Raw genomic sequence first — 19402 nt, forward strand, 5'->3', positions numbered from 1 at the left:
CATATGCAGAATCCCACAGTTTGACCAACTTTGGACAAACAACATTCCATTGATTTAGGACATTAATTAATTCATGTTCATTCATCATTTATGAAGGAAATAAGTATGGTATGTCAAAATAGAGATGGGTCATTAATGTAATCCAAGATCAAGATAAGGTTATGGAAATGCTATCCCCAGAACCACAGCAAGAGCCATCATCAGACCAAAGCAATATGAACCACATTGATAGTGGTAATGCAATAATAATAATAATATATATAGTAGTATTGTAATAATATATAGTGGTATTGTAATAACATATAGTGGTAATGTTATAATATATAGTGGTATTGTAATAACATATAGTGGTATTGTAATAAAATATAGTGGCAATGTTATAATTTATAGTGGCATTGTAATAATATATAGTGGTATTGTAATAATATATAGTGGTAATGTCATAATATATAGTGGTATTGTAATAATATATAGTGGTAATGTCATAATATATAGTGGTAATGTCATAATATATAGTGGTAATGTCACAATATATAGTGGTAATGTAATAATATATGGTGGTATTGTAATAATATATAGTGGTAATGTCATAATATATAGTGGTAATGTCATAATATATAGTGGTAATGTCACAATATAGTGGCGTTGCCATTCTGCCCTTGAGCAGTTAACCCCCCAACAAAAAACCTGCTCCTCTGGAACCGAAGACGTGGATGTTGATTAAGGTAGCCCCCTGCACCTCTCTGATTCAGAGGGGTTGGGATAAATGTGGAAAACACATTTCAGGTGAATGCATTCAGTTGTGCAGCTGACTAGGTATCCCCTTTCCTTTCCCAGATTCCCCAGTGTTTGGCTGTGGAGGAGCAACACAATCCCTCTGACCCTCTAAGCATGCCATAACCCAACTGATCCCCTAGTCACATGCACTGGGAGGTGGCATCCAAGGTCTGGGAGAAAGAAGCCTTGGGATTCGAGGAGCTCGAACAGGCTCCAAGCTTAGAACATTCCCCTTTTTACGGTTCCAGGTTCTTGACCTTCTCTGCTTCAAGTGTATTACACAGTACAAACTACAGAGAAATGAATACAAACATAGAGCAATTATTTGAGAAAACAAGTCAGGAAATAATGAATGATGAGAAAATGTTATGGGCATACAATAAATGGAGTCAGTGTAGGTCATTGTAAGACACATCTCCATCCCTAACATAAACATAAACGTATTGCATGGTAAAATTGGGGACATACTGTTTGCTACTCTGAATCCAAAAATGAAATGAAAATTGTTATTATTAGTCCCTACCGTGGGAAAACTTTGAGGGATGAGAACATGGACCAGAAACAGAGACAATTATTTAGTGTTTACTTTGAGGTCTGATCTGTATGACTTCAGGGGTTTATATATAGCAGCTTGTCTGGTTGAGTGGGGATTTATAAATGGTTCTGTCAAACAGGAGTTAGAACACACAAGAAGAGGGAAGGGAAGGAGGAGACAACGTAGATACCTGACCCTGTAGAGAGTGGGGAAGAGAAAACTGCACTAAGATCACACACAGTCAGTCAGATAGCTATAGCTGAGAGCTTTTTTAGTGTGGCAACAGATTTGTGTAGCGTTTTTTATAAAATTAAATTAAATTGATATAATAGTAAGCTGTATGTGTAGGTAGGCAGTGTTGGACATTTGTTGAGATAAAGACTGTTGCTGTTGGAAGCGATGGCTTTATCTGGACCATGTTTCCAGAAGGGTTTGGAGGCTCTATGGAGGCAAGATGAAGAATTTAGGGGGGATAAGCACAATATAGGTCGAGATGGAGACGAGTGTGAAGGAGAAGTGAAAGAAAAGGATTGTGGGGATCAGGTGAACACAGAAGAAGAAGATAAAGATGATGAAGCATTTAGAAGGGAGGAAAACAGTCAAATACATCTAAAGAGAGAGACAACTGAAGAAGAGGAGGATGAGCTTCAAGAAGTGAAAGAAGAGTGGACAGTTGTTGGAGGGCAGAAAGGTGGAATAGAGGATGTGGATTCAATAAGGGTATACGGCAGAGACTCCTATACAAGAGAAATGTTCCAAACCCTGCAGCAGCTCAGGGACTCCTCTCTCCTCACTGACCTGACTCTGAGCACTGAGGATGGGCAGCGTCTCCACGCGCACTCCCCTGTCATGGCTGCTGTAAGCTCCCTCGTACACCAGAGACTGCAAGAGAGGGATGAGGAGAACGAGAGGAGAGATGTTGACATGTATATACAGACAGAGATATCCATCAGTCTGGGTCCTGAGGTGGGGTGTGTGGGGCTGGCAGGGGTGCTGGAGTTTGCCTACACTGGAGCGTTAGCAGCACTGAACAGACACACACTGGCCCAGATACAGACTGCAGCTACAACACTAGGGGTCCCCAGAGTTCTAGAACTCTGCAGTGAAGAGGAGGAGAAGATGAAGAAGGGAGTAGAGAAGAAGGCAGGAGAGAAGAAGATCTCTGCTGAAGAACAGATGAAGGTCAGTCTTCAGTCCATCAGAGAGCTGTGGGCAGAGAGAGTGGGCTGTGATGTGGAGCTGGAGGTTGGAGGAACGTCATTCCATGGTGAGTAGACTGAAGTCAAAATACATCACGACTATGTACTGTAGAATGATAGAGGAGACTATTTATTTATAGGGGCTCGTCCTGGATCAAGCTAAATAACCCATGCATGCTTATGATGGTAATAATGTTGTTTTTGAACATATTTTTATTTTAAAAAATTATTTAACCTTTATTTAACCAGGTAGGTCAGTTGAGAACAAGTTCTCATTTACAACTGCGACCTGGCCAAGATAAAGCAAAGCAGTGCAACAAATAACAACACAGAGATACACATGGAATAAACAAACGTACAGTCAATAACACAATAGAAAAAGTTTATATACAGTGTGTGCAAATGGTGTAAGGAGGTAAGGCAATAGATAGGCCATAATAGTGAAGTAGTTACAATTTAGCAAATTAACACTGGAGTGATAGATGTGCAGATGATAATGTGAAAGTAGAAATACTGGTGTGCAAAATAGCAAAAAAGTTAATAAAAACAATGTGGGGATGAGGTAGGTAGTTGGATGGGCTATTTACAGATGCCAAAAGATAGTGAGGGAGATATAGTCTCCAACTTCAGCAATTTTTGCAATTCGTTCCAGTCATTGGCAGCAGAGAAGTGGAAGGAACGGCTGCCAAAGGAGGTGTTGGCTTTGGGGATGACCACTGAGATATACCTGCTGGAGTGCGTGCTACGGGTGGGTGTTGTTATGGTGACCAGTGAGCTGAGATAAGGTGGAGCTTTACCTAGCAAAGACTTAAAGATGACCTGGAGCCAGTGGGTCTGGCAAAGAATATGTAGCGAGGGCCAGCTGACGAGAGCACACAGGTCACAGTGGTGGGTGGTATATGGGGCTTCAGTGACAAAAAGGATGGCACTGTGATAACTGGATGCAGTTTGCTGAGTAGAGTGTTGGAGGCTATTTTGTAAATGACATCGCCGAAGTCGAGGATCGGTAGGATAGTCAGTTTTATGAGGGTATGTTTGGCAGCGTGAGTGAAAGAGGCTTTGTTGCGAAATAGGAAGCCGATTCTAGACTTAATTTTGTATTGGAGATGTTTAATATGAGTCTGGAAGGAGAGTTTACAGTCTAGCCAGATACCTAGCTATTTGTAGTTGTCCACATATTCTAAGTCAGAATCCTCCTGTCACGACTTCCGCCGAAGTTGGCTCCCCTGCCTGTTCGGGCGGTTCTCGGCGGTCGTCGTCACCGTCCTACTAGCCGCCACCGATCCCTTTTTCGTTTGTCTGTTTGTTTTGTCTTTATTTGTTACGTGTGTGCATTGTAGGCTGAGGTGGATTTTCTTTTCTTACACTTGACACCCTGTGGTTTTTGGGTTGTCATGTTGTATGTCCGTGCCCTGTATTGTTGGGCTTATATTTTGTGTGTGCCTTAGTTAAGAGCACTATACCCCAGTGGAACTCTCTCTGCGTCTGATTCCTGCACCCACCTAGTCCCGCGTGACACCTCCAGAGTAGTGATGCTAGTCGGGCGGGTGCGGGCAGTGATCGGTTGAAGAGCATGCATTTAGTTTTACTAGCGTTTAAGAGCAGTTGGAGGCCACGGAAGGAGTGTTGTAAGGCATTGAAGCTCGTTTGGAGGATTGTTAACACATTGTCCAACGAAGGGGGGGGGAAGTATAAAGAATGGTTCCATCTGCGTAGAGGTGGATCAAGGAATCACCCGCAGCAAGAGCGACATCGTTGAAATATACAGAGAAAAGAGTCAGGCCGATAATTAAACCCTGTGGCACCCCCATAGAGACTGCCAGAGGTCCGGACAACAGGCCCTCCGATTTGACACACTGAACTCTATCTGAGAAGTAGTTGGTGAACCAGGCGAGGCAGTCATTTGAGAAACCAAGGCTGTTGAGTCTGCCAATAAGAATATGGTGATTGACAGAGTCGAAAGCCTTGGCCAGGTCGATGAAGACGGCTGCACAGTACTGTCTTTTATCGATGGCGGTTATGATATCGTTTAGTACCTTGAACGTGGCTGAGGTGCACCCGTGACCAACTCGGACAATACGAAAGAGAGGTTGAACAGACTGGTAATAGGGATTGCAACAATGGCGGCGGATAATTTTAGAAAGAGAGGGTCCAGATTGTCTAGCCCAGCTCATTTGTATGGGTACAGGCTTTGCAGCTCTTTAAGAACATCTGCTATCTAGATTTGGGTGAAGGAGAAGCTGGGGAGGCTTGGGCAAGTAGCTTCTGTGCAAGTTGCTGCAGGGAGTGCGGAGCTGTTGGCCGGGGTTGGTGTAGCCAGGAGGAAAGCATGGCCAGCAATAGAGAAATGCTTCTTGAAATGCTCGATTATTGTGGATTTATCGGTTGTGACAGTGTTTACTAGCCTCAGTGGAGTGGGCAGCTGGGAGGAGGTGCTCTTATTCTCCATGGACTTTACTGTGTCCCAAAATTTTGGGGAGTTAGAGCTACAGGATTCAAATTTCTGTTTGAAAAAGCCCGCCTTTGCTTTCCTAACTGACTGCTCTTGACTTCCCTGAAAAGTTGCATATCGCGGGGACTATTCGATGCAAGTGCAGTCCGCCACAGGATGTTTTTGTGCTGGTCGAGGGCAGTCAGGTCTGGAGTGAACCAAGGGCTATATCTGTTCTTAGTTATACATTTTTTGAAAGGGGCATGTTTATTTAAGATGGTGAGGAAATTACTTTTAAAGAACGACAAGGCATCCTCTACTGACGGGATGAGGTCAATATCCTTCCAGGATACCCGGGCCAGGTCGATTAGAAAGGCCTGCTCGCAAGAAGTGGTTTAGGGAGCGTTTGACAGTGATGAGGTGTGGTCGTTTGACCGCGGACCCATAGCGGATGCAGTTAATGAGGCATTGATCGGTGAGATCCTGATTGAAAACAGCAGAGGTGTATTTGGAGGGCAAGTTGGTCAGGATAATATCTATGAGGGTGCCCATGTTTGCGGATTTAGGGTTGTACCTGGTGGGTTCCTTGATCATTTGTGTGAGATTGAGGGCATCTAGCTTAGATTGTAGGATGGCCGGGGTGATAAGCATATCCCAGTTTAGGTCACCTAACAGAACAAACTCTGAAGATAGATGGGGGGCAGTCAATTCACATACTGTGTCCAGGGCACAGTTGAGAGCTGAGGGGGGTCTGTAACAGGCGGAAACAGTGAGAGACTTATTTCTGGAGAGATTCATTTTTAAAATTTGAATCTCGAACTGTTTGGGCAAGACCTGGAAAGCATGACAGAACTTTGCAGGCTATCTCTGCAGTAGATTGCATCTCCTCCCCCTTTGGCAGTTCTATCTTGACGGATATTTTTGGTGTCCTTCCTAAGCCAGGATTCAGACACAGCAAGGATATCAGGGTTGGTGGAGTGTGCTAAAGCAGTGAGTAAAACAAACTTAGGGAGGAGGCTGTTAACATGCATGAAACCAAGGCTTTTACGGTTACAGAAGTCAACAAATGAGAGCGCCTGGGGACACACAGGGCCTGGGTTAACCTCTACATCACCTGAGGAACAGAGGAGGAGTAGGATGAGGGTACGGCTAAAGGCTATCAAAACTGGTCGTCTACTGCGTTGGGGACAGAGAATAAAAGGAGCAGATTTCTGGGTGTGATAGGATAGATTCAGAGCATAATGTACAGACAGTATGGTAGGGTGCGGGTACAGTGGAGGTAAACCTAGACATTGAGTGATGATAAGAGAGGTTGCATCTCTGGACGCACTAGTTATGCTGGGTGAGGTCACCGCATGTGTGGGGGGTGGGACAAAAGAGGTATCTGAGTCATGTTGACTGGGACTAGGGGCTCTACAGTAAACTAAAACAATGATTACTATCCTAAACAACAGTATACAAGGCATATTGACATTAGGGAGAGACATAAACCGAGGCATAAAGCAATCACAGGTGTTGATTGGGAGAGCTAGCTAAGACAACAACAGCTAATCAGCTAAGACAACAACAGGTAAAATGGCGATGAATGGGCAGAGGGTCAGTTAACTACACACAGGGCCTGAGTTCGAGGCTGCGGCTGACAGATAAACAAAATAAACAAAATGGAGTACCGTGATTAATGAACAGTCCAGCAGGCATCAGCTATGTAGCCAAGTGATCATAGGGTCCAGTGAACGGCAATAGATGAAACAGGGAAGCCGCTAGGAAGTCGTTATTACGCTAGCAAGCGGGAGACATGGAGTTCAAAAAGTTAGCAGGCCGAGGCTAGTAGAAGCTTCTTCACCGACGTCCGGCAAAGGCCGGTTGAGGGCACAACGGACGGAATTATGTCGGCAGAGCAGTCGTGGATGAACTATCTAATGTTAGCTAAATGTAGTAATTAATACATTGACAACATTTCAATTCTGTGAATTGTCTTGTGCCGGTTTGAAATTGACACAATACCTTTAAGCAAATGTGTCCACTAGAGATGACGTGCAGGAGCTTGCAGGGATTTATAGTCTTGCATGATGTCTACTTTGATGCTAATTATAATTTTTGAATCTGAGAGTAAATAGAGCTGAATATATTAATAAAAGTCAACTTGTATGATAGAGATTTACATGGTCATAAAAATGTCAAGTCAGGGTAAGCCTACAGTTGTGGCCAAAAGTTTTGAGAATGACACAAATATTAATTTTCACAAAGTCTGCTGCATCCGTTTCTATGATGGCAATTTGCATATACTCCAAAATGTTATGAAGAGTGATCAGATGAATTGCAATTAATTGCAAGTCCCTCTTTGCCATGCAAATGTACTGAATCCCCCCAAAACATTTCCAATGCATTTCATCCCTGCCACAAAAGGACCAGATGACATCATGTCAGTGATTCTCTCGTTAACACAGGTGTGAGTGTTGATGAGGACAAGGCTGGAGATCACTCTGTCATGCTGATTGAGTTTGAATAACAGACTGGAAAAGGAGGGTGGTGCTTGGAATCATTGTTCTTCCTCTGTCATCCATGGTTACCTGCAAGGAAACACGTGCCGTCATCATTGCTTTGCACAAAAAGGTTTTCACAGGCAAGGATATTGCTGCCAGTAAGATTGCACCTAAATCAACCATTTATCGCATCATCAAGAACTTCAAGGAGAGCGGTTCAATTGTTGTGAAGAAGGCTTCAGGGCGCCCAATAAAGTCCAGCAAGTGCCAGGACCGTCTCCTGAAGTTGATTCAGCTGCGGGATCGGGGCACCACCAGTACAGAGCTTGCTCAGGAATGGCAGCAGGCAGGTGTGAGTGCATCTGTAAGCACAGTGAGGCAAAGACTTTTGGAGAATGGCCTGGTGTCAAGATGGGCTGCAAAGAAGCCACTTCTCTCCAGGAAAAACATCAGGGACAGACTGATATTCTGCATAAAGGTACAGGGAATGGACTGCTGAGGACTGGGGTAAAGTCATTTTCTCTGATGAATCCCTTTTCCGATTGTTTCGGGCATCCGGAAAAAAGCTTGTCCGTAGAAGACAAGGTGAGCGCTACAATCAGTCCTGTGTCATGCCAACAGTAAAACATCCTGGAACCATTCATGTGTGGGGTTGCTTCTCAGCCAAGGGAGTGGGCTCACTCACAATTTTGCCTAAGAACACAGCCATGAATAAAGAATGGTACCAACACATCCTCCGAGAGCAACTTCTCCCAACCATACAGGAACAGTTTGGTGACGAACAATGACTTTTCCAGCATGATGGCGCAACTTGTCAAAAGTGGTAACTAAGTGGCTCGGGGAACAAAACATCGATATTTTGAGTCCATGGCCAGGAAACTCCCCAGACCTTAATCCTATTGAGAACTTGTGGTCAATCCTCAAGAGGTGGATGGACAAACAAAAACACACAAATTCTGACTAACTCCAAGCATTGATTATGCAAGAATGGGCTGCCGTCAGTCAGGATGTGGCCCAGAAGTTAATTGACATGCCAAGGCGGATTGCAGAAGGTCTTGACAATGAAGGGTCAACACTGCAAATATTGACTCTTTGCATCAACTTCATGTAATTGTCAATAAATGCCTTTGACACTTATGAAATGCTTGTAATTGTACTTCAGTATTCCATAGTAACATCTGACAAAAATATCTAAAGACACTGAAGCAGCTAACTTTGTGGATATTAATATTTGTGTCATTCTCAAAACTTTCGGCCACGATTGTACACGAAAAACAGCCCTTATTTTTAAGTGTTTCTAAAATCCCCTATAAGAAAAGTGAACAGTGGAAAAACGATTGGAAACATTTCCCTGTTTGACCGCTAGGTTTTATTGGTATTATGACACCACTGTGGGGCTCTATTCTCCCGCTAGAATGAAAGATAGGCTATGCATCTTGTAGTGATCTATTCAGGGGCACAACTTTCACTGGAGACTGTGGGAAATGTCCCCCCCCACATTCTGAAATTGCATTTTTATCATTGGAATGTGATACAAAACGAGGCAACGGTGTGCTTTAGGACCATGCGGACACATCGAAGCGGTCGTGTAGGCTGTTTAGAGTGTTTATCCAACTGGATTTAAAAAAATAATCATGTCCCCCCACTTCTAATTCCAATGTTGCGCCCCTGGATTTATCTAAGTGAGCGACAGGGAAACCCTGCTGGTTTGTCAGTCTGCTGTCTGTCCTGCCTCTCAGTACCTGTATTATTTTTGTGCTCTGTGGTTGGCTGTGCGTTGTGGTTGGCTGCTGTCAAATTTATTTTCACGGAGGAGTGAATTTACACGTCTGTTGTAATGTAAGTGGTGACGATGAGTTGAAATCTACTCATGTGTTGTTTTGTGGAACATTCATTTATTTGATTTAGCGTGTTTTATAGGCCTATATAGCCAGCCACGAAGTCGGCTGCATAGGTAATTTACTGTACTTCGATTGACGACCGAACAGCTTGTGTTGATTAGTTTATAAAAGGTGTCGAACTGACTGAATAAATGGTATTGCATTGGACAAGTAAACAAAATATCTTGTTTGTGTTTTCCTTAGATTCTAAGCCCATGTCGAGACTTAGCACTGACCACTAAAGTGACTTGTCAGTGTAGCCTAGTAATGGGTAGGGTTGTTTGTGAATTAAGGACTCTGTCTGAACAAATCTTTTAGGTGACTGGAACCGATCACATTGGTGACTTTCATTTGGCTGCCTAATTTGCATACTGGTAGGCTGCTACTGCTTTTTGGCAATCATCTGCAGATAACCCAGCTAGCAATGAGGAAGCGGCCCAGAAGCGGCCCTCTGGGCCATCAGGGACCGGAATTGATTGAACCGGCACGGAATTGGGTGTCGGACTCGGCCCGGAATCAAAATTAATGACTACCCAGAATCGGCCCAAGTACATCGGGCCATTTCCGTCTACCAGAATTGATTCGAATTTGCCTGCATCTTACCAGAATCCCCCCAGAAGCAGCCCGATGCAAATTTAAATAAAGGTATACAAAATTACCCGATATAGTCTTTTTAAACATGACTATTATAACATTTCATACATACAAAGTATACCCATCTACAAAATAGCTATTTGTGACGGAGAAAACACCATACACCTGGTGACCGTGTCAGCGTGCATGTGCCTAGCCCGCCACAGGAGTCGCTACAGCGCAATGGGACAAGTACTTCCCTAACCCGTACGATGCAGGGACAATTGTGCATCACCTCATGGGTCTCCCGGTCGCGGCCGGCACGGGTCTCAAACCTGAATCTGTAGAAACGTACTGCGGTGCAGTGTCTTAAACCACTGCGGCACTCGGAAGCTTCCATCTACTAAGTTTTTAATGTTTATCAATTGCCTTGCACAAAGTATCAAAAAACTAAAATACTACACAGGACTCTTAAAGAATTTCATTTAAATGTTAATTGTATTTTTTCGATCACATAAACAATGAGGAAAATATGGAAAAAATAAAGACATAATGAAATGTTAATTATATAAAGCAGCTCGTGTAATCACCTGCCAGAGAGTAGCCCCAATCGGCCCGAGCCCAAAGTAATGCATTTGGGCCAGATAACGCACACCGGAATCGGCCCAAACTCGATCCCCGCATCCTAGCCATTAGTAATACTGCCGAAGGCGACTCAGACTCGGCCACATGACGTCGGCAGAGTCTGACTCTCAGCCGAGTGCCCCGACTCTCAGCCGGAATCGGCCCAGATCCACTGTGCTAGCTGGGAAATGATGATAAAACATTCGCAGAAGATGTCAAATCATCACTACAGGAACAATAAGTATTGGAGAGAGAGCCTCGTTCTGTTCCAAAATAGGATAAAAGAAAACAGATTGAAGGTTATAAAAGCTAATGTCATGATACTTATATGGTATTATTAAAGGTGTCTATAATGAATTCTGAGAGTCCCTACAGTAGAATACAAAGATCTTTTATAGCCAAGATACACCCCTCTCAATTTACATGACGAACCACAGATCTCAGGAACTCTTCACAAAGGGCCTTTTACTTGAGAAAGGAGTATCCCATACGCAGATAGCATTAGCTATAAATGATTGTTCAGTTTGGTCTCTAAGACGAGGTTCTAATCTCGTTCCTGGTACTTCATAGTACAAAAACATTACCTCACTATCTGGAATGCTCTTTAGGCTTTATTGGCCAAAGACATCGTAAATCTCCTCTGTCAGTGCTATCTCATAGAGGCCCATCCTCAGTGGAACACTGAACACACAATAGTCGACAGATTCTATTCTGTCGAATAAAACAACCATTCTAATGCAATACAACGATTATAATATAATCTTACAAGTACTATAACATAATCTCGCAATTTTCCACGACAATCCATGTTTAACCTTTTTTCTTCATTTTTTTGCCAAAATAAACTACATTGAAATAGTAGACTAGATTTAGTTTACGCCACAGTAAATGTAATTCAAAGGACTGACTATACTTTTTTTCTGACTAGATTGCTAATCTACCGCTTTACTTCAAACTCCCACCCACAGTGATTGATTGACAGGCCAAACTATTAATTAAAAATAAATGTGGTAATTCATATCTTGCAGTAAATATCACTTACATTCCAAGAGAAGAAAGGTTTCATGTAAAAAAAAAAAAATGTATCTTACTTAGAAAGTATTCCTGATCGTATAGGCTTCGACGTTATCCAAAACAATTAACAACCCACAGAATTCATACATTTTCAGGATTTTTTTTTGCAAAGTCATTTTATTGCAGTCATTGTAAAGTTATTAAAGTATTCAAAATGTAGCTGTGTATTTTGGATGGAATCAAGGCATTAGAATGTACCAGAGGCCACCAAAATAGAGCTCATGCTGCAAAAAAATTGGGGGCTATCACCGGTACTTTTCTATTTGGCTGGCTACTCCATATACTTACGAAAAACACTGTATATAAGAATAATAGGTTGATATATAAATATTATTAGTATATTAATATATAATAACATAATAATAATCAGATTTTATAATGAGAAAGATTTAAATGAAATGTTAATTGTATATTTTTTTGTTTATTGTTGAGCACTCGTCTGTGATCAAAACAAATTGTAAGATTATGCCTTTTGTCTTACATCTGAATTCATAAGAGTCATGATAAACCAGATGTGGAAGTAGTCTATATGAGCTACCTGATGATAACAGCAATATTCAATTTCCTCTTCTCTCTCCTGACTCAAGTCCACAAAGTGCTCCTGTCTGCCAGTAGTGACTACTTCCGGGGAATGTTCACCAGCGGGATGAAGGAATCCAAGCAGGCCTGTGTGGCCCTTCCCTTCCTGCAAGCCTCAGAGCTGGAGGCCCTGATTGGCTACTCCTACAGCGGGTACCTCCCCCTCAGCTGGGGACGTGTCTTTGAGATCACCTGCATTGCCTTCCAGCTCCAGTTCCAGCCCGCCCTCTTGCTGTGCCTCGACTTCCTGAAACAAGAAATGGACGCCCACTCCTGCCTGGACGTGGCATCCTTTGCAGAGGCTTATGGCGTAACGGAACTCCTTGAAGTGGCCAACGACTTTATCCTGAGACACTTCGAAAATGTGTCAGCCACCCCTAAATTCCAAGACCTGCCAGTCAAGAAGCTTAGAAAATACCTGAAAAGCAACACCCTCTTTGTGCCCTCTGAGCTTGTGGTCTTCAAGGCAGTGGTGGTCTGGATCGAGGCCTGTCCCAGCGAAAGGATTAAACTCACCAAAGAGCTGATGAAGAACGTCCACTTTCCTCTCATGACATTCAAGGAGTTCAGTGAAGTTAAAACTGCAAAACTGTGGACTGAATGCAACATAAAACGTCTCTACCAGACTATGCTGGAGGACTTTCGCTCTTATCACGTTGCATCTGAGACCCCGTGCAGGGTCTACCTGCCAAAGGACAGCCTAGTCTTGGTGGGTGGAGACCAGATCTCTGCCGACTTTATCCGGCGAACCCCCAGTCGAGAACTGTGGTTTGGGAACTCTCTGAGGAACTACACAGGCGTTGTGAAGACAGTTGAGTGGAGGTTGCTGGGAGAGATGCCAAAGCCACCAAGGTTAAGTCACGAATTGGCTGTAGTCGCAGGGAAGTTGTACGTGCTCGGAGGACAGAATTATAAAGGCATGCTTGGCGTTCTAAACTCGGTCTACAGGTGAGATAAGAACTTTTGGGTTTGTATCTACTAAACAATGAGTCAATTAGGTATTAATATTTTTACATATTTATGTTTTTACATTATATTCTTCCTTCATCTCTCATTCTTTGTGTTCTTTCAGATATGATCCGCTTCAGAACCGCTGGGAGAGATTGGCCAACTTGCAGGAGAAAAGGTGTAATTTTTCTGTGGTTGTTCTGGACGAGATGATATATGCCATTGGAGGGTACATTGATCCAGAAACTAACCTGGGTAGTGTGGAGCGCTACTGTCCAAATACAGATTCCTGGAGGTAAGGTTTTTCTTTGGTAGGAATGGTAACACAGAATCACTTGCGGTAGTTAATGGTTCCATTGGAAATGGTATGTAACTTAAGCAAAACTTTGTTTCTTTGTTGCTATCTTTACCAAATGTGGCCTTCCCTGTTAGCTTTGCCCAACCCTTGGATATGACCTTGAGTTGCCATGCTGCCACATTGTTGGATGGAGAGGTCTTCATCTCAGGGGGGTTCGACTGCAGGTACCAGTGTCTGGTGTCCATGTTCCTGTACCATCCTGAGAGAGGAACAACCTACCTGGCAGAGATGAGCCAACCTCGAGCCTATCACTGCATGGAGACTTTAAACAACCATCTTTATGTGGCCGGAGGAGTCACTGTTGATGAAAACATGACGTCTATTGACCAGCTGGCCTGTGAGGTCTACGACCCTGTTAGTGACTCCTGGAGTACCCTCACGCCCCTGGCCGTCTCCCATGTTGGAGCAGCCTCTGTGGTTCTGGAGGGGAAGATCTATGTGCTGGGAGGATACTGCCAAGAGAGATACAGGGAGACCAGACTGGTGCATCGCTATGATCCCACCATCCAACGATGGGAGAATATCGGCGAGATACCCGGACCTAACACTGACATAAGAGCCTGTTTGCTCCACCTGCCCAAACACTTGAGACAATGAAACAACACTATACATCCTATAACACCACACTAAATATTATTCCATTACATGACCCACACCTCACTCCATCAGTATTCTTATACGTTAAGAATACTGAGTATACCATCCATCTAGCTAACACCAAGCTATATTTCTGTTAATATTTAGCTTCAGATCATTAATAAAATTACATATAAATGTTCTCTACTGTCTCACAGCTAACTGAACCAGCTGGCGAATTGCTAATTTTCTATAGGTAAATTCAATGTAGATGTAGAAGTTGATGGTGAAAATCAAGCTATTTAGCTAGACAGCTTTTTTGGCATCTGCTTTAGTGTCACATTCTAGGGCTTGGGTAATAAATTAACTATCATTAGCTAGTTCCAAAATTATAACCAATTGCCATAGCCAACTTATGTAATGTAACATTGATCTTACAAGCATGTATTTCAATGGATGAAGGATGTTAATATTGTTTTAACACTTTACGTAGCATGTGCCATTCTTTAATCACTATTTTCACAAGGACACCAATTAAGCAACTTAAACATGTTTATTTCTCTCCATGTGCAGGCTATAAGTGAATTACTATAACAAAATAGGAAGGGTATTACAATTTCAGGCTAGCTTCATGTCCTCGTGAGAAATGAGAAACTGGGAAGCGGGAAGTCATACCTCTGACATGAATGTGTTCACTTGCCTTTGAAGTGGGATAAATTATTCAACCAATAAGATTTTAGCTAGCTTGATAAACTAGCTAACATTGCTAATAATAAAGTTAGGTAGCTTGCTTAACGTTGACATATGTTACATTTGTCTACATTTGTCCAAAATCGTGTGACATAAAACATTACTTTTCTGTTCTTGCATTTATGGCAGTGTAAGTTGTTATTATATCATATATTAAGCATTAATCAGTTAAATTAATCAGTTAAACATTTAACTTGAATCCTGTAAGAATACTAGATCTAGCTGTCAGACAGTTTTTGTGTAAAGATATCAGAAATGCAGGGTAACTACGTAACATTTCGTGTCTCCATATGTTACAGGGTGGAAACAGTTTTCATGGGCACACAAATCCAAAATGATGTATGCGATTGCAAAACGGAATGCTTCTAAGGAAAGAGTCACCTTAACTTGATACTTAAAACCTAAATCGATACTGTCATTAACATGGTTCTTCAGTAATTAAGCATTATACTTGTTGGATGCTCATTTGGTGTCCAGCTGATTAGTTACGTTTAATCATCATCTGATCCAGGAAGGAATTATCCAAATGACAGTCAAGTGACGAACAGCTGTTGCGATAGTGCATGTGATAGAACAACTGCTGGAAGAAAGGTGTTTGCGAGAAAGGTATTTTGGTGTCTCATTCGTTATGCAGGTGAAAACATTTGTGCCTGGATCCACAGTGAATCTAATATCTCTAGCGAATTGATGTTGATCATCTGTTGTTGTCTGATTGATCTACAGCATGGTCTCATTCGATTTAACAAACAAAGCATCAAGGTAATGAATTCATGTTTTCACGTTTTTGTGCCTTAGATTGGAAACCTAGTGTGCGCAATTGTATAGGATATACTATTGCTCAACACCCAACGCTCTTCCTAATAAAGGCTGCAATATGTAACTGTATGGGCAACCCGATGAAATTCACATAGAAATGGGAGTTATAGATCTGTCATTCTCATTGAAAACAAGTCCAAGAAAAAAGTACAAAAAAATGTATGAAGTCACTACTGTAAGTTGCTCTGGATAAGAGCTTCTGCTAAATGACTAACATGTAAATGTAAATGCAAGAAGCGGTAGATCTGTTGTATGTGTTTTATTTGGATTTAGCCTATTTTACGTTCAGTATTGTACACCAGCTTCAAACAGCTGAACCCCCATGTATCTGAGAACCCCCATACAATTTTCATACACTACCGCACAACAGGTCAAGAGGGGTTTCTTTGCCAACAATGGGTTCCCAGATACAAACGAGACAATGATAGGTTATGTGATGCGCAAAATATGCTGCTGACTGTGGTGGCAAGGTAGCCAGGTGGAATGCACAACTCGTTCATTCTGCAGAACAGCATTGTTAGCCTATACATTAGCCTATACACCTACAGGAGGGAGCTGTTGAGGATGGATGGCTTATTGGTGAGTGTTGCCTACTCATTTGAAGTATATTTGCCATTGCTAAAGCAACTTGAATTGTCTTTTTGGTCCTCTCTTTGTCCCTATGTTTTAATTTTTTCTGGTCAAGCCACAACTGAGCGAGCCAAATAAATGCTGTACTCAATCTCCGACACTATTACCTCTGTCTCGTCCCCCTTTTTTTGTTGCGCCATTGTATTTCATGGTACTGCGTTGTATATTCCCATGAGCTTTAACGGGATGATTTTGATCATACATGGTTAATTAGAGGCATTTCGAAATGCAAATAGCCAAAGTTGTGCAGAAGCACTGAGGCTAAAAACATTTGGAATTGATCAATGGTTATCTCTTACAGGTGTGAGTATGATGCTTGTAGTATTGTTTGATAAATAACACTTTTTTATGCATACAAACATTCTAAATTCAGTTTGTAAGTAGTATTTCAGAATAGTTTCTATGCAATATTGATAAATGAGGCCCCTGGTGTGGTTATCTGAAGTACCCACGATGGCCACTAAATGTTATACAATCAGATAGGAATACAAATACTAGATAGTACTATACATATAGATGTATTTCTAATAGAACAAAAAACATGTCAAAAAGGGAAAAACAATTGAAAAATGAAGTGTTAGTAAAAGGAACCCATACTGAAAAAGAGAGCATTACAGCTGAGAAGCAGGAAAGAAAGAAAACACACATAGAACACTATAAACATACAGAACCAGGAGACGTCTAGAAAACAACTATATAAAGGTTAAAGGGGAACTGCAACAGCTGATTTGGCCTTGTTTTTTGGCTTGCACCTCAAGAAATGCTGGCGGCCATGACAGGTGCCAAACGTGAGTTGGCTTGGAGGTCAGTAGCCTACAGAGTAATATGAGCAGAATGCAATTGCTGAATTTATGTAGATATTCTAAACAAATTGTTTTAATGGCTTTCAAATGTAGTGGCAGGTCAATTTGGAATAAACAACCCTTTACATAATACCATAGAAGCAGTGTTCTGCTAATATAACACTGTGTACCTTTCGTTGTCATTCCCAGCCGATACAGATACTGCGCCTATCGGGATTTTGTCAGGTGGTAATGGGGCTACCTTGGTGAACATGTCAGAGTGGTCAAACCTTCCTGTTTGGTGTCATGTATACAACAGGAGTTCCCTGATCCTGGTGCAGAAGACACAGGGTTTTCCCCTCCCCATAATGAAGGATACCATTAAATTCAATAACAAAAAAAGACAATACAGGTAAAAGTTGTCTAGTAAAACGTTTATGTTGAGTGCCAGGTCTCTCTCCGTTCAGAAACGTCAGTGTCAAGCCTGTCTGTCAGTCAGGACTCCATCACATCATCATGCAAGTCTCCAAGTGCTGGCTTCGTAGATGCATCTGTGCACACATACACAGTCACTGTTCTATGACCAATGGCAGTTAGAATAGGTGATATCTGACAAACATATACTATATTGAAGTTTGAACAGGTCAGACTAAACCTACCTAATTCTGGTTTCCCCATCAGCGACCATTGGTGAACAAACGAGGTGAGGCTGGAGGCAAGGTCTTTGCCGGCGCCCCATTGATGGGCATGGCAACGTATATCATCAAAGATACTGGTCGGTCACACACAAACAATGCACTGATTGCATTTATAATGGTGGTGATGATTAGCTTGGTGGAACCAACCTGATTGCTGCGTTCACCTTTGTATTTCACTTCAGATATCGTTATATGTGAAGTGAAATAGAATGCTAAAAGCAGTAATCAGGCTGGTTCCACCAAGCTAGGCAATGAAGGTGAATTGGGACAAAACCCTAAACTGTTTTGACCTTTGACCAGGTAAAACGTGACCAACCTGATTCAAGTGTCCTCCCTGTTCCATTCGTAGGAATGCTCACAGCGAGGGCATGTCTGCGTAATGGTTCAGCCACACATGTCCCATGTGGCTCAGTTGGTAGAGCATGGGGCTAGCAACGCCAGGGTTGTGGGCTTGATTCCCACGGGGGACCAGTATGAACATGTATGCGCTCACTCGTGTAAGTCGCTCTGGATAAGCGCGTCTGCTAAATGACTTAAATTTAAAATGTAAATTTGATGTTCCCTTTGCTGGTGTTCTCTATGTTGCATGTTTGGCTGCAAACTGGAAATCTCTCAAACAACTGCAGCAGGCAATCCTCATAAACAATGTACTTCCTCATCTTATGAGGTGGTGTTGAATGGGAGGGTCTGTGACAGGCTGATCCAATAGACAGTCAAGTGCTGAATTGCATTTTGTTATAAAAAAAAAGAACAATGATTTTTGATAAAACACTTCACAACCAAAATGACTCGACTACTTGTATCTGCTTGGCTGGGAAATTAACCTACTAGTTTATCCCCATATGGAAAATGATCATAATCAAATAAGAATCTTGTATGGCAGAAGAAGATTATTTGTACAAAAATCAAATAAGAATCTGGTAAGATGTTGCATGTTTTGCCTTACTGTACTGTATGTTAGTGGTGTATTGGCGTACTGTATGTGTTAACGTATATGCCTTATGTGGAAAATACAACTGAATACATGATTGTGGTGATTGTCTTACATAGATATGGTATGACATATGTGAGACAAAATATATTAATTATATAGTCCTCTATGAATATTATAAGTAAAGCATATGTTCTGATAATGTAAACTCTACAACATTTTGTTGTCCTAATAGGTTTCATATGTTTAAAAAAAATCTACATACACTGAGTGTATAAAACATTAAGAACACCTTATTAATGTTGAGTTGCACCCCAGTTATGAGTTTTGTATATCATTTGTATATAAATTATATACAAAATTATATTCAGATTTGTATATAATGTGTATGTACAGTTTCATTTTCAGGTATGAATTTCCATGGTTAGAAAACACATGCGTTTTATATTAAGTTTTCAATAGTTTGTATTTGTTCCTATATAAATGCTGCATGTTACAATGTAAGAATCAAATAAAACCTTAACCGGTCCATTATAAGGGAAATAATGATGAACATTCAGGTAAACTGTTAAGTATAACATATTTATTAACAAATGAAGAGGCTCTGATGATGATGCCGAACAATCACTTATACAGTGCTGGAAATGTTTTATCTCAAAAAACAAATCTGTACCAAACAAGGATGATAGCCCTTAGTAAATATTTCCCTGAAATATTTCCACAAGTGTAGTATAGTGCATTAAAAATACATCTAGATT

The 19402-nt window shown here is 41.7% G+C and overlaps 1 protein-coding gene and 1 pseudogene across 1 annotated transcript; one reads left to right on the forward strand and one right to left on the reverse strand.

Annotated features, from left to right (window-relative positions):
- The window catches only part of LOC139023831 (uncharacterized), a 97999-nt pseudogene that overhangs the window by 9529 nt on the left and 69068 nt on the right, over nt 1–19402 (reverse strand).
- On the forward strand, nt 1662–16314 carry LOC111960134 (kelch-like protein 33). The gene is made up of 4 exons (XM_024134942.2): nt 1662–2579; nt 12164–13103; nt 13228–13398; nt 13536–16314. The coding sequence occupies exons 1-4, from the start codon at nt 1712–1714 to the stop codon at nt 14056–14058; spliced, it is 2502 nt and encodes an 833-aa protein (XP_023990710.2). The 5' UTR covers nt 1662–1711; the 3' UTR covers nt 14059–16314.

Source organism: Salvelinus sp. IW2-2015, linkage group LG37 (assembly GCF_002910315.2).
Source record: "Salvelinus sp. IW2-2015 linkage group LG37, ASM291031v2, whole genome shotgun sequence".
Lineage (NCBI taxonomy): Eukaryota > Metazoa > Chordata > Actinopteri > Salmoniformes > Salmonidae > Salvelinus > Salvelinus sp. IW2-2015.

Coding starts and splice junctions, on each gene's coding strand:
- LOC111960134 (XM_024134942.2), top strand. CDS start 1,712: ATGGCTTTATCTGGACCATGTTTCCAGAAGGGTTTGGAGGCTCTATGG. Junction 13,104..13,227: donor GTTCTAAACTCGGTCTACAG/GTGAGATAAGAA, acceptor GTGTTCTTTCAG/ATATGATCCGCTTCAGAACC. Junction 13,399..13,535: donor CCAAATACAGATTCCTGGAG/GTAAGGTTTTTC, acceptor CTTCCCTGTTAG/CTTTGCCCAACCCTTGGATA.